Source organism: Trachypithecus francoisi, unplaced genomic scaffold, assembly GCF_009764315.1.
Source record: "Trachypithecus francoisi isolate TF-2019V2 unplaced genomic scaffold, Tfra_2.0 Lachesis_group14, whole genome shotgun sequence".
NCBI classification, from domain to species: domain Eukaryota; kingdom Metazoa; phylum Chordata; class Mammalia; order Primates; family Cercopithecidae; genus Trachypithecus; species Trachypithecus francoisi.
Window position 1 is genome coordinate 62,108,308 of NW_022681459.1, and position 17,628 is coordinate 62,125,935.

Sequence of the window (17,628 nt, forward strand, 5' to 3'; positions counted from 1 at the left end):
GGTCAGTTCAGGTTCACCATGAGTGTTGCTCCTGCACCTCGCTGGAGTCACCAATACTACTGTGGTTTTCTAACAAACTTTTGCTCTTTGAGCTAGACCCTGGTTCTGAGGCAAGATTAGATTTCTATCTAACCCTTGTGGTCAATTCTTGAGACAAACGAAGCCCAATCTCAATTTTGCATTTCCTCTTTAGGAAGAGAACTTCCCTTTCCCCCACTGACTTCTCTCACTGGGGTGAGCACGCTTTACTGAAGGCAGGGAGTGTCTGTCCACCCACCCAGTGAAGGCTGAGAGCCTGGTGAAGATGGTTAGGATTGGGAGGTCACAGAGAAGTGCTTAGGAGAGCAGCTCTCAAAGTGGGGTGGCCAATAGCGCCCCCTTTGGAATTCTAGGGAACCCTGTGGTTGAAACCACTATAGGTAATTTGAGTTTACAAACTCATTTTATAAAAACTTAAAATAGGCCAGGCACAGTGGCTCACACCTGTAATCCCAGCACTTTGGGAGGCCAAGGCAGGTGGATCACCTGAGTTCAAGAGTTTCAGATCAGCTTGTCCATCATGGTGAAACCCCGTCTCTACTAAAAATACAAAAGTTAGCCAAGTGTGGTGGCATGCGCCTGTAATCCCAGCTACTAGGGAGGTTGAGGCAGGAGAATTGCAATGAGCTGAGATGCACTCCAGCCTGTGCAACAGAGCAAGACTCCATCTCAAAACAAACAAAACAAACAAACAAACCAAAAAACCTCCAAAACTTAAAATAGGCAGGGAACGGTGGCTCATGTCTGTAATCCCAGCACTTTGGGAGGCTGAGGCAGCAGATCACGTGAGGTCAGGAGTTGGGGACCAGCCTGGCCAACATGGTGAAACCCTGTCTCTACTAAAAATAGAAAGACTAGCCCAGCGTGGTGGCATGTGCCTGTAATTTCAGCAACTTGGGAGGCTGAGGCGAGAGGATGGCTTGAGCCCAGGAGTTTCAGGCTGCAGTGAGTGGTGATGGAGTCACCACTCTCCAGCCTGGGTGACAGAGTGAGACCCTGACTCACAAAAAAAAACTAAAAAAATAAAAAAGGAAAGAAAAACTTAAAATAGCAATACATACACATGGTGTAAACATCGAAAGGGAATGAAAAGAAATGCAAAGTCTCCCTCCTGCCCTGGCCTTCAGCTGCATGCTCTGGCGGCTCTCTGGAGAGATCTCCAGAGGCAGCCATTTTTGACAATGTCCTGGGTTCCCATGGATAGTTGTGTGATTGCTGGGAAAGTAAGAGGAGTGTGTGTGGGTAGGCCCACCTCAGCAGGCTGTGAATACTTACTCGGGAAACTGGATGTCTATGAAATTCTTGGGCACATATCCTTCCTGGCTCCCAAGCTCCGCCTTAAACCACTCCTCTTGGTTACTCAAAATCTACATGGAATAAAAGGAAAGACAAAGACATTGGAGGGAGGACACCAAAAAACAAGAGAAAGGGGCTGCAGGGCAAAGAAGGACCTTTTGGACTTAGAGGGAAAATATGTTAATAAGTTGAAAGAACTGAACAGCTGTTCTAGGATTTACCCCAGGCCCGTAGAGGAGCCGTGGGTTTACCTTTGGAGTCAGCTTCTCCTCATCCCAAGTTATTTCTGTCCACTTGTGCCGTCCACTTATGTCACCCCACTGTGGCTTGGCCTCCCAGACTCAGCACTCAGGGACTTCCCTGAATCCCTTCTTCTATTTTGGAAATTCGTTTGTCCCAGGTAGCACCTTAAGTTCCTCATCTGAGCAGATGGTGGGAAGGCAAGAGTGGCTATTCCATAGTTTTGTTTTGTTTTTTCTCTTCCAGGTAACAGGAAACTTTTCTGTTTTTTTGTTTGTTTGTTTTTTGTTTTTTTGAGATGGAGTCTTGCTCTGTCGCCAGGCTGGAGTGCAGTGGCGCGATCTCAGCTCACTGCAACTTCTACCTCCTGGGTCCAAGTGATCCTCTTGCCTCAGCCTCCCGAGTACCTGGGATTACAGGCATGCGCCACCACACATGGCTAATTTTTCATATTTTTAGTAGAGACAGGTTCCACCATGTTGGCCGGGATGGTCTTGATCTTTTGACCTAGTGATCCACCTGCCTTGGCCTCCCAAAGTGCTGGGATTACAGGCGTGAACCACCAGGCCTGGCCCAGGAAACTTTTCAAAAATTTAATTTGCTTTTGTTTTTTAAACAGGCAGATTAAAACTTTTTTTTTTTTTTTTTTTTTTTGAGGCGGAGTCTGCTCTGTCGCCCGGACTGGAGTGCAGTGGCGGATCTCAGCTCATTGCAAGCTCCGCTCTGGGTTTAATTCTCCTGCCTCAGCCTCCCTAGTACTGGGACTACGGCGCCTGCCACCTCGCCCGGCTAGTTTTTTTGTATTTTTGTAGAGACGGGGTTTCACCATGTTAGCCAGGATGGTCTCGATCTTGACCTCGTGATCCACCCGTCTCGGCCTCCCAAAGTGCTGGGATACAGGCTTGAGCCACCGAAAAGGCAGATTAAAACTTAAACATCCCAGTGGGGTCAGCTTTGGAACAGTAACTCTTTGTATTCACATGCTGTGTATTTCACAGATAATTTGGCTGGAACTCAAGATACTGGGGATGCCTTTTTTAAACTTGCTTTTAGAGCCAGATCCCAAGCAAAACCAAAAGTTCTGTCTTGTTACTCTGTGGCCTCACTTTGACTGTGACCCCACATGTTATTGTCTACCTTGGTTAGTCATATTACTCACCAGACTTGACTGTATGTGGCTTTTGGTTTCTCAAAAAATGAGATTTACCATTAAAAGACAAATACTTGGCACTGCCACTGAGAATGTTTTGAAAGTCTGAGGCCAGGCGTGGTGGCTCACGCCTGTAATCCCAGCACTTTGAGAGGCCGAGGCGCATAGATCACTTGAGGCCAGGAGTTCAAGACCAGCCTGTCCGTTATGGTGGAAGGCCGTCTCTACTAAAAATACAAAAAGTAGCCGGGCTTGGTGGCACACGCCTGTAATCCCAGCTACTCAGGAGGCTGAGGCAGGAGAATTGCTTGAACCCAGGAGGCGAGGTTGCAGTGAACCGTGATCTTGCCACTGCAATCCAGCCTGGGCAACAGAGTAAGACTCTCTCTTAAAAAAAAAAAAATCTTTTTTTAAGTCTATGATATAGACTAGAACAATAATTCTAAATAAGGATAGCAGAGCAAAAGATGGAAAGAACCCTGATAATTCACTGAACCACTGAATTAGATGATACCCAGGAGCCTTCCTACTTCTGGACTTTGAGAAATTACAAGTCTTTGTTATTGTTTAAGCCATTTTTAGTTTATGTTTCTTGTTCCTGAAAATATCTTAACTGATAGAAGTACGATGATAAAGAAGAAAGCAGAAATAGAAAAGGCATTCATATGTGGAGGAGAGACCACTTGCCTCAGCAATGAAAGGAGTTACTGAGGCCAAGTCAGATGGCAATGGAACTTCCTCCTTCAGCTCTGAGGAGGTGTGGTGCATTCTGGGAATGAAATGCCTCCAGGTGGCTGGAATGTAGACTGTGAATATCTTGAAATGTAGGGGCAGCCCTTAAAGGATTTTGAGCAGGGAAAATAACAGTGAGAATTAGAGTTCAGAAAGAGCTCTGGCTGGGTGTGATGGCTCATGCCTGTAATCCCAGCACTTTAGGAGGCCCAAGCAGGACGATTGCTTGAGTCCAGGAGTTTGAGACCAGCCTGGGCAACAAAGCGAGACCTTGTCTCTATGAAAATAAAAATAAAACCTAGCAAGGCATGGTGGAAATGCATCTGTAGTCCTAGCTACTCAGGAGGCTGAAGTGGGAGGAGCGTGTGAGCCCAGGAGTTAAAGGCTGTAGTGAGCTCTGATTGCACCATTGTACTACAGCCTGGACAAGAGAGAGAGAGACTGTCTCTAATTCAGAGAGAGAGAGAGACAGAGAGAGAGTTCTGTATCAGAGATCAGAATGTGAAGATAGATTGGAAGGCTAAAGTTGGGAGAGAAACTGTAGGAAGATGAGCGCAGCCCTCCAGGCAAGAGATGATAGCACCTGGGCTAAGAAGAGGTGAGGATATATTTTAGAGAAATTCAGGAAGCAAACAGGCAGGATTTCTTGACCAATCTTGGAAGCTAAGAGAGAAGAGGATTCTGGGATGCCACTGGATTTCTGGCTTGGGAGACTGAGTAGGTGGTGATGGCTTTATAAAAATAGAAGATACATGAGAGGAGGCAGGGCTGAGAAAGGGCTCATGGGCTTCAGATTGCATGCGGGTGATTGTGAATTGAATTCTTCAACTGAGAAGAAAAGCTCAGGAAGCAGCTGGATATGTCAGTCTGGACCCAGGAGAGAGGGTGAGGGTGGGGCTTGGGGTTTCAGAAAGTGGGTGGAGTTGAAGTCACAGGGCCCGTGGACTTCTCTCTCCCAGAAAAGATGGGAAGATAATGGAAAGAACTAAGTGCTTGAGCAGAGATGATGACCTATTTCTAACATCACTCCAAGGTGGAAGGAAGGGGACAGTGTTGTGGGTTGGGAACGAGAAGACCTGGTTTCTAGCTTGGCTCCGTCACTAGATATGTGATCTTGGCCAAGTCAATTAGCCATTTGAAAACTGGGGATAATAATAGCCACCTAGCACCTCACAGAGCTGATGTGAGGATCAAATGAGCCCTAGTACCTGAAAGTCCTTCAGAAAGTGTAGACTCTTTTCAAAAAAATACAATTCCATCAAATGTGGTATTCTTATGAGGGAGGCCTCCAGCTCTGAATAGGACATGGAAGGATTTATGTGTTCTTTAAAGCAGTATGTGTGTATGTTTTGAATTTAGTCACTTATTCTGAAGAAATAAAAGTGTGTCCCATATTTGAGTTCGAGATTGCTGAGAACAGAAAACTCTGTAGTTTCTAACATCAAATGTGATTGTTGGTGTCACCAAGGACATGTGGGTATGTGTGTGCTAAGGGGGCAAGGGAGGAAGCAGAAAATCTAGGTCAAAAGAACTAGGAAACCCAGCAGCAGTGCCTCGTAGCCACATAAAGAACACAAGAGCACTGCACTCTATCCATCACTCCTGAATTTATGGCGTTGGAATTCCTTTCTCCCGTCACATGGGAATGCGGTGTTTGGCCAGGGTAGCAAATGTCACACAGAAAGGGGTAACAGAGGCCATTTGGAAACTGGCTTATCACCCTAAGAACCACACTTTGAGGCCGGGTACCGTGGCTCATGCCTGTAATCCCAGCACTTTGGGAAGCTGAGGCGGGCGGATCACCTGAGGTCAGGAGTTTGAGACCAGCCTGGCCAACATGGCAAAATCTGATCTCTACCAAAAAGACAAAAATTAGCCAGGGATGGTGGTGCATGCCTATAATCTCAGCTACTTGGGAGGCTGAGCCACGAGAATTGCTTGAACCCGGGAGGTGGAGGTTGCAGTGAGCCGAGATCGCACTACTGTACTCCAGCCTGGGCAACAGAGCAAAACTGTCTCAAAAACAAAAAAAACCCCACACTTTGTACTTCGTTTTCTGACCTGAAAGCAGCTCTGTAATTTTAATTATCATGCCTCAGACCTCCTCTAGAAACTGAAAGATTATCCCACAATGCCAGCCATTTCTCTCTGCCACCTGGTGCTTGGTCTGCCTAACATTGTGTTTCTAGAGAGGTGAATTCACAGGCTTTTTACCATGTATAGAAGGTGAGGTTTAAAAAAAAAAATTCTCATTTTCTGCAAAGAAAGGTATTTGAGGGGAGGGGAGATGGTTTCCTCCTGCCGTTGTGGGCCCAGGGCCCCGCACTTCCTGTTCTTCTCATCTCTCCATCTGTTCGGTCCCCCTATCTCGTGTACCCATCGTGTAAACCTGAGCAAGGCGTTCAGTCTGAACACTTGAAGTTTTACTCTTTACTGTTTAATTCTTATAATGTTCCCTAAGAGATGATTTTCTGGGTTACATGGCCTGAGCATAAGTTAGACGTGGGAAGAGAAGGGCCAAATTACGGCAGGAAGAATTTTTAAATTGGATGAAATTGTAGCTTTTAGAAGCATAGCAGAAATCTGAAGTGTTGAAGAAGCAAATTACGTAGAATTAACTCTTAATGCTTTTAGGTTGCTATTTTAGCAGGAAGAAATGAGGTCGCATTAGATGCATTATAGAAGGAGACAGAAATGGACTGGGTCAAGAGACATTTTTCAAAGCTACTGGCAAATTTAATGGCAAATTCAAATGTGAGCCTGGTGCTGTGTGTAGCTGCAGGTATGGTGGTTTGTGGCATGAATAGGAAAAAAAATCTGATTCCTGAGTTTTCAATGTTTTTGTCATAGAAGAAGCAAGATCAAGTCATATGGCTGCGTTTTCCTGTCCACCATCTTGTTTACCATGCCGTGTAGATCAGCATCTTGTGAGCACCTGCTGATTGCACTTAGGTGCATGAAGTATAGAGATAAATAAGCTGGGGCGTCTGCCCCAGGAAACTCATGGTCTGTTGAGGGTGGGTGGTTGCTCAGACTTTTTTGTACCTTTCTAATGAAAACTTCTGTTTAGTCTTTAGCACAAAAGGCCAAACGAGTCAGAGAATCCCACCAGCGAGTTGCTGGAGTAGTCAGGAACTGGCTTTGAAAGTATTTGTGAGGATCCTGCGTGTGTTACCCATTGAGGAAGGTGGGGGCAGATACTGCAATCACATGTGGGAAGCCCCAGGCATGGGAACCAACCATCATTCTGCAGACATTCCATGGGGCTCAGTCAACAAGCCCTCCCCATTTTGCTCTTTACCTGCAATGGACAGAATTTGAAAAGAGGGAGGGGGTTGGCTTTCCAACAGAATTCTAAATGAACAGGAAGAAATGCAATTTAGCGATTCAAGAAATATGTACTGGGCATCTATTTTGGGCCATGACTTGTGTTAGATGTTGTGAAGACACAAAGATGAACCTGGCATTGTGTGCACACGTGCATGATGACATTGCTCTCAGGGAATGGAGAGGAATCAAAGGTTCATTCATTCACCAAGTATCAGGGAGTTCCAGGCACAACTATTCTAGACATTGAGGCAGACACGGCCCCTGCCCTTGCACAGCTTTGGCTAGTGGAGCAGACAACATGTAAATGAGCAATTAGGATCCCATGGGGCAAAGGCAGCAATGAGAGGCAGAAATAGAGGGTGTATGAGACCACAGGGTCATGGCCTGCCTATAAATAGCTGCCATTTGAGGCAAAATCATAAGTGCCTGGAAATGAGTGAAGTTTGTGTGAAATATTGGGGAGGAGCTGAAGAGGGAGTGACTTGTTTCCCTGGAATGGTAGGGAGTAGGAAGGACCAGTGAGGTATCCATGGTAGAGGAGGTCAAATATGTGTGTATGTGGGAGAGGGGCACTCAGAGTATATAGGGGAGAGGCTGAGAAAGGGTGGTGTATACATTGCAGTGCAACCTGTGGGCATTACGTAAACAAAGATGTCTCTGTGTGTGTGTGCACACATGTGTACGTGTGCATAATGACATTGGACAGTGGTTTGGGGCCAGATGTTTTCAATCTCAATCAATTGGTAATTGGAAACCCCTGAATGCTTTTGAGCACGGAAATGATATGATCCGATTTGTCTGGAAAGATCCCTCTGGGACTAGTATGTAGAATGATTGAAGGAGGAAAAAGACAAGAAGTAATGAGGTCAGTCAAGGAGCTGCGGCAGTGATCTGAGCAGTCAGAGGCAGCGGGGATGGATGATCCCGATAATGCGGGCCACCATTTATTGGGCGTCTGCGTTGGGCCAGGGTCATCACCTCGAACCCTCTCCACAACCTGGCAAGATAGATACTACCTCCACTTGCTGAGAGGGCAGATGACTGGGCCCCAGGCTCCACGGCTAGTAAGCTGGGATTCAAACTTAGATCCATCTAACTCAAAGTCTATGCTCCTTTTTACTGCCTCACACTCCCTTCTGGTGAAGAAGAGACGTGCTTGAGAGATATGAGGAAAAAATTATATTCAGAGCAGAGTTTAGTGCTTAGGAGTCAGACAGAGTTCTGTCCAGGTCCTGGATTGGTCTCATTCTAGCTGCGTGACCATGGACATGTGATTTCATCCCTAGCCTCAGTTTCTCATCTGTGAAAAGGAGGGGAAATGAATGCCTACCTCATAGGTTTGCTCAGATGATGAAATCATGTCTGCAAACCACTTAGCTAGATCCTGGCCCTGAACAGGAGCTCAGGAGATGTTGGTTACTGGTCACCAGGATTTGGTAAGGGAGGCACTGATGATAACTGGGGCTCCTGGCTTGTGACTGACCTAGGACAATACTTAGAACATGGAAAGAAGAGTGGCTTGGGTGGAAGTGGGGGTGAGATGGGCATGGGGGTTGGAGTGATTCTGGGCATCCCGAGTTAGGGGCTGGAGTTCATGTGGGGATATCCAGCAGACAACTGGAAGTCTGGGTCTGGAGTTCAAGAGCAAGGTCAGAGCTAGAACATGAGCCATAGACTTGAGGGTCTTTAGCACAGAGGTGATGGTTGCAGCCGGAGAAGTGGAAGAGGTGGCTCAGAGTGAGAAGAAGAATCAGAAAGCCAAAGGCAGCACCTTCAGGGAAGTATATATTTCAAGATCAAGAGAGGAAAAAGAATGCTTGGAAATGAGACCTGTAGGAGTGTTCAGGAAGGGAGGAGAAGAACCCAGAGGTGCTGCCAAAGCCAGGGAGAAAGGGGCTTCCAGAAGAGGGCCAGTTAGCAGCGTTAGTCCCACAGACATTTCCATAGGGTCGTTATACTACACATTAAGGAGATCACTGGCGAACTTCAAGAGAATGTTGGGGGGAGGGTAAAAGGGAGATTCCAGAGGGTTGTGGAATGAGTGGGAAGTGAGGAAGTGAGGCACGCCCAGTGTAGAAAATTCTTCCCAGTATTAGCAACAAAGGAGAGGAAAGAAATCAGGAGCTGGATTGGGAAGCAGAGTTGAGCAAAGTTTTTTTTTTCTTTCCTTTTCTTTTTCTGGGGAATAGAGAAAACTTAAGATACCAGCTTCTCTTTGCAATGGAAGACGAGGGTGGAAGTTGGTGCAAGGATGGTCTCCAGTGGATGACAGTCACATGGTCACAGTGCCCCACAGAGAAAGCAGGAACTTCTCACTGCATGGCAAGTCCCTCCAGGACCGTGGTAAGATCCCAAAGCAGTGACAGACAGGTTTTCCTGGGTCAGGAGGCCCAACTCATATTTTAAGTTCGTGAAGGCCTACGCTTTGCCACCATGGTACTAGATCTTGAAAGTTGAGAGCAGTTAGAAGGCTACCTAATGGGCATGTTCATATTCCAAAAGAAGCCATTCTGTGGTGTTCTGTGCTCCTCAGACACTTTCAAAGTCACTCTCTCACATGCTGACAAGGTTCTTTGTATAACAAACATAATTCTCGGTGGCGAGACACTAATGGCCTCAGTGTTGCTGGGCATCCGAGAAGGCTCATCGGGACTGCTGAGGACCAGGAATCAGGCTATCTGAGGGTGATCTGAGGTCAGGCGGGTGGGGTCTGGCTCCACATACTCCCAAAAGCCCTTTTGAAGGGCTTACGCTCTTTTGCAAAACAAAACAAAACAAAACAAAAAACCCAAGGGCTAAGATGCAGAGTCTGAAAGTATGGTGCATGAATGTGGGAGAAGCCCAAGGCCACTTCAGCCCAGCAAGTGGCCTCTACAACTCAAGTGCAGGCTGAGGACAAGCTTTAAAAAGCCCCTGAGTGGCCAGGTGGGCATGGCCTTTGTTGAGCCATGTCCTCTGTGGCTGCCTTTCCCAAGCTGTCTCCACCCACAACCTCTCCTCCTGAGTTCCAGCTCTGCTGAGCCTGGCGCTGCTCCCTGAATTCAGCGTGGACTTGCACATCTCTGAGCTTTAGCGAAAAGCCCAAGTCACCTTCAGTGCATTCCTGACATTCACATTGCACGCACTCCGACAACCCCCATCTTTCAAGGTGGAATCACTTGTTCCCTCACATGTGCTCCCTAAGAACTTAGCCAAGAACATCTGTAACAGCCCTTTGGGTGGCTGTGTTCCCCCCTCCAGGCTACGAACCTCCCAGGGCAAGGATGGTGGCTTATGCCGACTCTGTATTTCCATCACCTGGCCTGGTTGGTGTCTGCTATAAGGGTGCACAAAGGGAATCAAGGTGAACTTCTCTTTTTAAAAGGAACCACATGCAGTTCTTAAGAGACAAAGGCGGGGACTGTCAGATTACTGAGTAACTGAAACTCCCTATTGCTCCCCTGGGGCCCCACGTCACCTACCTTCAAAACATCTCCAGTGTGAAAGCTCAGTTCATCCTCACCTGAGGCAGTGAAATCAAACTTGGCGACAGCTTCCATGCTGTAACGTGAAGCTGGAAGAGAAATAATGTGGTCATTGTGCCTCTCTGCCAGGGGGAGGGCAGCAGAGCCCATGGTGCTTCCTGGTAATCAGCAGTTCCTAGGAGAGTGGGCAGATGGACGTCTCCAGGCCGGAGAGCAAGGCTCAGGCGCACAATAAGGGCTTGTGTTTGCAGGAAGAGCTACCGGAATCTATAGGATCTGGGTCCTGGGATCATTCTTGGAATCCCTAGATGCCAGGAGCAGGAAATGAAGGTCAGCCGCAGCCTTTCCCTTCTCCTTTCATCATCCTGGCCTGACACCACTTTTGGGGGCATCTCTGTTTGCAGCTGATAAGGAGGGGAGGCTTGCTATCATCTGTAACTTGAGGCCCAAGGGGCGGGAAAGACTATTCTGTAAACACTGTCCCAAGGCTGTCCCTTGGCAGCTATATTTAAACAGGCAGTGTTAATTAGACAGATGCCATTTCCTCTTTTACATCTGAATCATTTAAGAGAATTAGACAGCATTGGCCAGTGGGGAACTCAGCTTCCTTCTGCATGGTTTGAGAGTAGAAAACACTTTTTGGTTTTCGAGTTGCGAGACTCAATTGGTCAGATTACTTATTTTATAATTATACTATAAACCAAGTACATTTTGGAAATTTTGATGTTACCATTTTTGAATTGAGTTAAAATTGTGGCCCCCTTCTCGTAATGCGTGAGACCTGTGTAAAGATAAATGAATCAGCCTATGTAACACATTTAATATGAACTAGAGTTGTGCTTTAGGAGGCAGTGGGGATGTAATGGCAAGAGAGCTGACTCCAGTCCCAGTTTTGTTGGTAGACAGCTGTACACTCTTGGGCGAGTAATTAAACCCTTGGAGTCTCCGTTTCCTCATCTATAAATTGGTGATCATAATATTCAATTAATAAAGTTGTAAGGTTAAATCAAATTATAGATGCAGGCTGGGTGCTGTGGCTCATGCCTGTAATCCCATCACTTTGGGAGGTTGAGGCGGGCAGATCACCTGAGGTCAGGAGTTCAAGACCATCCTGGCCAACATGGTGAAATCCTGTCTCTACTAAAAATACAAAAGTTAGCTAGGTACAGTGGCACGTGCCTCTAATCCCAGCTAGTCGGGAGGCTGAGGCAAGATAATCGCTTGAACCCAGGAGGCAGAGGTTGCAGTAAGCCAAGATTGTGCCACTGTACGCCAGCCTGGGTGACGACTCTGTTTCAAAAAAAAAAATCTATATCTACATATATATATAGATAGATAGATAGATAGATAGATACAAAGTATTATACAAGATAAAGCTAAATAGTATTTACGTTTTAAAATAATTGTATGGAATGCGTTTTCCCCCAGCAAAGGTAGCCTAACCAAAATCAGCACAAGTTTTCTTCCGTCACTCCCATCTCCTATGAACTTTTCTCATTGAAATTCGAGACCTAATCTCCATGACTATCAAATCCTGTGATTCTCTGCTAAGACAGCTTAATGTCAGGACAATCTTGAAAGCTGTTATTTTCTTGTTGATCAAAATTTCCCTAAGTTTCAAACCCTTTGGGGTAGAAAATAAATGTCCTCTAACCTAATAGACTTTCAGTGACCAGTCAACTGGGACCACAGTTGTCCTCTCAGTGGGAATTCCTACCCAAGTAAGCAAGATTTGGGTAAATAAGGAAGGTGGCTGCCAGTGAGAGGGTGAAACGCCAGGAGATGAGAGGATTAAAGCGACTGCAACAGGGTGATAGCAAGGGGCTCATTTCTCTGATTCTCCACAATTGCTTGGTCTTTCGAAGGTAATTTACAGAGATGACTATTACCCATTCAAAGGTAGATGTTAAGCAAAAAATAGACCAGGAGCCAAAGTAAAATGTCATAGTTAACTCTGAGCTTTATCGCCAGTCAAAACGTACTTCCAAACAACACCACCGCAAATATACTTTTTGTACACTTTCTTCAAGATCCATCTATCGAAGGCAAATTAAAATGGTTGTGACCTAGGATGACCCACTCAACAGGAAGGAGTATTCTGCCCTCCTAAGTTAATGTTAAATGCCTTTGCTGATTTGATTCACCCCATCACTTTAACACGCAAGGCTTCTTCTAATTAAGGCCTTGCCTCTAGTTTTCAGAGAGACATCACTTCTGTGGGTCATCCTCATAGAATCAACAGTAGACAGTGGTCGCCTCGTGGGATCAAGTGTCAGGTGAATGGTCCTGAAGACCAAGATCCCATTTCTATGCAAATTCACCTTAATAAGCAGGATGGAGACAAGGGAAGGGCAAATGCTAAACATATTAGAAAGTTACATAAATTATAAATGAAAAAAATATCCAAGGCAAGCTCTAGATATGACCTTGATTTGGGGAAGATCTTTCCAACATTACATGTAACTCAGCTCAGGCTTGGGCGCTGGGTCCAGGCTGGCTGTAAATCACTTCAGTGAGAAGTGAGAAGGCCGAGGCATAAGTAAAATTGCTTCTGAATAGCAGCGCTTTCCTCTGCCTTCCCCCAGGAGGTAGGCGGTATGGCAAAGCCAACGACGCGGCCATGTCACAGAGCTCCCCAGCTTATAATATTAATCCTGGCTCAAAAACCCAATTAAACAGGCCCACTCTTTATGAAATTGCTTTGAAAAAATTTGTTTGCTCCCATTTCCATTTGTGAGATGAAATCTGCCCGGCTGCTGTTTGTTCAGGGTGGGGTGGGGTATGCTCTCCTTTTGTTTAAACCACAAGGCTTCAAAAACTCTTCCCTTGAAGCACCCCTAGTAGTAGAGAATAGTAAATATGTCACTCTCAGGGGTCGGTCTTCTGTTTGGTCATAAAAATGCACAGAAATGCATATCCCATTCCTCTATATCCATTAGCATTAATTTTGAAAAGTTTAAAAATTACCACCAGGGAAAAAGAAAACTGAACGAATATAGTTTATTCAGTACTTATCCATTTGTTTTATGATCTGTACCTGCCACCACTACAGACTGCACTGGAGAAACAACAACAAAAATATGGAGCCATAAACTGGGTAGCAACAATTTAGACAGAGTTGTGGGGGGTGGAGTGCAACAGCCTGAATTCAAGAATGCAATGAAGCCTTCTTGCTGCTGTTTTCAATTCCAGCGCTTCTGACTTCTGAAAAGAGAGACCCCTCGGCCGGGCAAGTGGCTCACGCCTATAATCCCAGCACTTTGGGAGGCCGAGGCGGACGGATCATGAGGTCAAGAGATGCAGACCATCCTGGCCAACATGGTGAAACCCCGTCTCTACAAAAATTAGCTGGACATGGTGGTGCGCGCCTCTAGTCCCAGCTACTTGGGAGGCTGAGGCAGGAGAATTGCTTGAACCCGGGAGGCAGAAGTTGCAGTGAGCTGAGATTGTGCCACTGCACTCCAGCCTGGCAACGGAGTGAGACTCCATCTCAAAAAAAAAAAAGAGAGACTCCTCGTTAGAGAACCTCACAGATGGATTAAATGTGATTTCCCTGGCAGTGATGGGCTTTAGAAATGGCTGAAATGTACCTGCCTATACAGTGCGAGAAGCTGCAGCCTTCAGGGGCAGCCAAACCATCTCCAGCAGCAGCCGCCAACCCGATTGATGATGATGCCATTTGTAGGGCCTCAGTGCTAGCTCTGCTTCTCACCAGCCCTCTGCACCTCTCTCGCTTACCCCTTTAAGAGCTGTCACGCAATAGCCATTAGCAGCATGCAGTGTGGATCTGCTTCACCAGAGGGTAATGCCACACAGGACAGCCCTGAACATGATTTTTTCTGCCCTTGCCTTTCCATGTGAGCTTCTTTTACCACCAAAAAACCTAAAAAAATATTCAGGCTATATGCCAGGAATGCTTGTCTACTTCTAAAATATAGTCACCACAGAGGATGAAAACAAAAGCCGTGCTACAGCTCTTTAAAATAACCTCCACTTGAAACCCAGATTATAAGTGGATTTGTTCAGAAACATGTAGTTACCATCAAAATGGCACCCGGCAAGAAACTTCTTGATCAAATTCAGCTCCTCCTAAGTTGGCTATGAATAGCTAAGGTTTCCATTTTATGTATCTCTTACAAAGAGCAATTGCGTAACACCACAAAGCTATGCGAAGATTCAGGCCCAGGACCCAGTGAGAGAAGGAGACAGGTCCTAAAGTGCTATCACTTCCTATTTCGCTGGGGAGAGCCCTAATTTGAATACTGGCCCCAGTTTATGTTGTAATTCAGATAAGATAATGTCTTGAAATTTTTTAAAGAGAGAAACATTGCTTTTTACAAGTAATGCTTGTCACATATTTATCAGGACATCAGCAACAAAATTATTTAATTAATTAGTTTATTAATTTAGAGACAAAGTTTTCCTCTGTTGACCAGGCTGGTGTGCAGTGGTGTGATCATAGCTCACGGCCGCTTTCAACTCTTTAGCTCACAGGATTCTTCCATCTCAGCCTCCTGAGTAGCTGGGACCACAGATGTATGTCATCACACCTGGCTTTTTTTTTTTGTTTTTTGGTAGAGATGGGGGGGGTCTCACTATGTTGCCCAGGCTGGTCTCGAACTCCTGAGTTCAAGTGATCCACCTGCCTCAGCTTCCTGGAATTCTGGGATTATAGGCATGAGCCACTATATCCAGCCAACAAATAATTTTTATTAGCATATCCTGTATATGAAATGAAGTAAGAGAACAGTGAGACTAGTTTACACTTTAGGACTTCGGCTGCGGATACTGAGAGGAGCTCAGGGAAAATGTAAAATTATACCAGCAGCTACTCAGCATCATATAATGCAGAGACAGAATCCACAGCCTTGCTGTTCGACAGGTAAATCCCCTCTCGGAGACAATAAGGAAGAGTGCTTCCTCCCCCAATCAAATTGACAAGGTCAGCTCAATCACTTTTCAGAAGTAGGAAACCTTATACTGCCAGGAAAAAATGATTATGGTTAAGCCTCACTGTACACAATAGGTATATTCTTGAAAAGTTATAATGAATAGAGTATTTGTAAATGGAATCATATTAGCATGTATTATGGAGGCTCACTCTATAAAGGAACCCTGTGGTGAATCGCTTTATAAAATGAAAGGAAAATTTGTTATGCAAATAACTACTTTTTAATTTATCTGTTTTAAAGTCAGGGTTTTCATGCATTGAGTCTTAAAACAGAGCACACCTGCCTATCCCCTCCAGCTCTGCACGCTGTGGGCCAAATAAACATGTGTTTCCCCTCCTCTGAACTCCTCAAGCACTAAACAAAACAGACAAACAAAAAAACACCTTTCCTATTGATATAGAACATTTCACCTTGGAGTATAGACGTGGAACTGTCAAACCTTTTCTGTACAGAGCCAGAGAGTAAATATTTTTGGCTTTGTGGGCCATCTAGTCTCTGTAACAATGACTCGCCGTGTTTTTGTAGCCAGGAAGGTGGCCTTAGATGATGGTAAATGAGTGGGCATAGCAGGGTTCCCATAAAACTTTATTTGTGGACACTGAGATTTGAATTTCATAGCATTTTTACATGACAGGAAGTATTATTATTGTTTTGATATTTTTTTCAACCATGTAAAAATGTAAATTAGCTCAAGGTCAAAAACACATGATGGGCTGAATTTGGCCCACTGGCTGTAGTTTGTCAAACCCTGATATATACATTTATATCTATATCCTATCTTCCCCTAATAGTTTATACACTTCTTTTTTTTTTGAGACAGAGTCTCGCTCTGTTGCCCAGGCTGGAGTGCAGTGGCCAGATCTCAGCTCACTGCAAGCTCCGCCTCCCAGGTTTATGCCATTCTCCTGCCTCAGCCTCCCGAGTAGCTGGGACTACAGGCGCCCACCACCTCGCCCGGCGGGGTTTCACTGTGTTAGCCAGGATGGTCTCAATCTCCTGACCTCTTGATCCGCCCGTCTCGGCCTCCCAAAGTGCTGGGATTACAGGCTTGGGTCACCGCGCCCGGCCTAGTTTATAAACTTCTTGAGGGGAAAGGTTGTAGTTTAGTGGACAGAATACAGGCCTAGCAGTAGACGAACCTGGATTTGAATCCAAAATGTGCCACTTCCTGAGTGTCCTGTTTCTCCATCCACAGGATGGGAGTCACCAGAGTTACTTCATGGGGTTGTTTTGTATTAATGTGTAGACTCTGACACACAGTAGGTGTCCAACGAATGGCAGTTGTTGTTATTTTTTCTTAGATTCTCTACAATGCCTAGCCCAGGCTTAGCAGGCAGCTAGGAAATGTTTGTTGAATGATTGAAGACATGCAAATGACCTGCCCTCAGCGTTACTCTGGTTGATTTCCTCAGGGAAGGGGCAGGAGAGAGAAAGCGCCATTTAAAAGGATCAATTAACTTCCCACTCAGAGGTGCCCTGACTTCTCAGCAAACTCAGCCAGAGACGGTGCAACACACCTACACTAAGAGGCCTGATTTATTTAAAATCCAATAGAGGGCAATGGTGCACCCCAAACCATCAATTCCATCTCGTAACTTTTCTTTGCATCTTGAGTCCCAGTAACCTTTAACTAGACAGGTTTGGTGATTGTCTTCGTTGTCTCTCATGAGTTTTAAGGCACATAAACTTTAACATTTCAAAAACTCAAACCTTTAAAATACAGGATTGCTTAGATGCCAAAGAATTCGCGGTCATCTTCTCCTACACATTGTCTGCTGCTTAAATTCCTTCTGAACAGCCTGGAGAGGTGGTTCCCATTCCTCTCGAGTGGACTTCTCTCTTTCCTGCTTGGATTCTAGGTTAACGATCCTGTACTGAAACCCCTACTGTGTGTTTTTCTTTGATCTGCATCTTACATCTGTGTTTGGGGCCTTTCTACCTCAGTTTATTACCTCTTATTGGGCGTTGGACATGGGAACAGGAAACTGAGAAAGGTTACAGATGGCCCTTCTTGAAAATTTGTAAGCATAGAATGGACAACTACCTTACGGCTCGCCTGTGAGCCGCTGCTTAAATATTCATCTGGAGACCCAAACCAATCTATTCTGAAAATAATGTGGGAAAGTGAAGAAAAAAAAAAAAAAAAAAGGCTGGGCCTCACCAAGAGACCAAGGACTAGCCTTTCCCCATTTTGGGCTCGCAGATGACAAAATGTTAGCTTTATTCTAAACCAGCAGACACCGTGCTAAGAGAATACCTCTTAATCAGCTGGTCATGTTGGAAATTTACCCTTCTTACTGAATGTCTACCAAGGCTTACATATTCCTTTACTGTGCCTGCTCTTGAATCACTTCTAACTCATCTTCCGGATCCTTTAAAATAGACTCTCACATTCTTTTCTGGTAGGGTCCTGCTTCTGGTTTTC

The 17,628-nt window shown here is 45.4% G+C and overlaps 1 protein-coding gene across 13 annotated transcripts in view; it reads right to left on the reverse strand.

Moving 5' to 3' along the window:
- The window catches only part of GRAP2 (GRB2 related adaptor protein 2), a 74,502-nt gene that overhangs the window by 15,608 nt on the left and 41,266 nt on the right, over nt 1–17,628 (reverse strand). For 5 of the 13 annotated variants that reach the window (XM_033233877.1, XM_033233876.1, XM_033233875.1 and 2 more), the window contains 2 exons: nt 10,249–10,340; nt 1,315–1,406 (listed from right to left, as the gene is read on the reverse strand). In XM_033233877.1, coding sequence (XP_033089768.1) covers nt 1,315–1,406; nt 10,249–10,326 — 170 coding nt within the window. In that variant the 5' untranslated portion in view covers nt 10,327–10,340. Of the gene's footprint in view, nt 1–1,314; nt 1,407–10,248; nt 10,647–17,628 lie in introns of those variants that run through there. The other 8 variants (XM_033233881.1, XM_033233883.1, XM_033233884.1 and 5 more) reach the window with 6 other exon arrangements.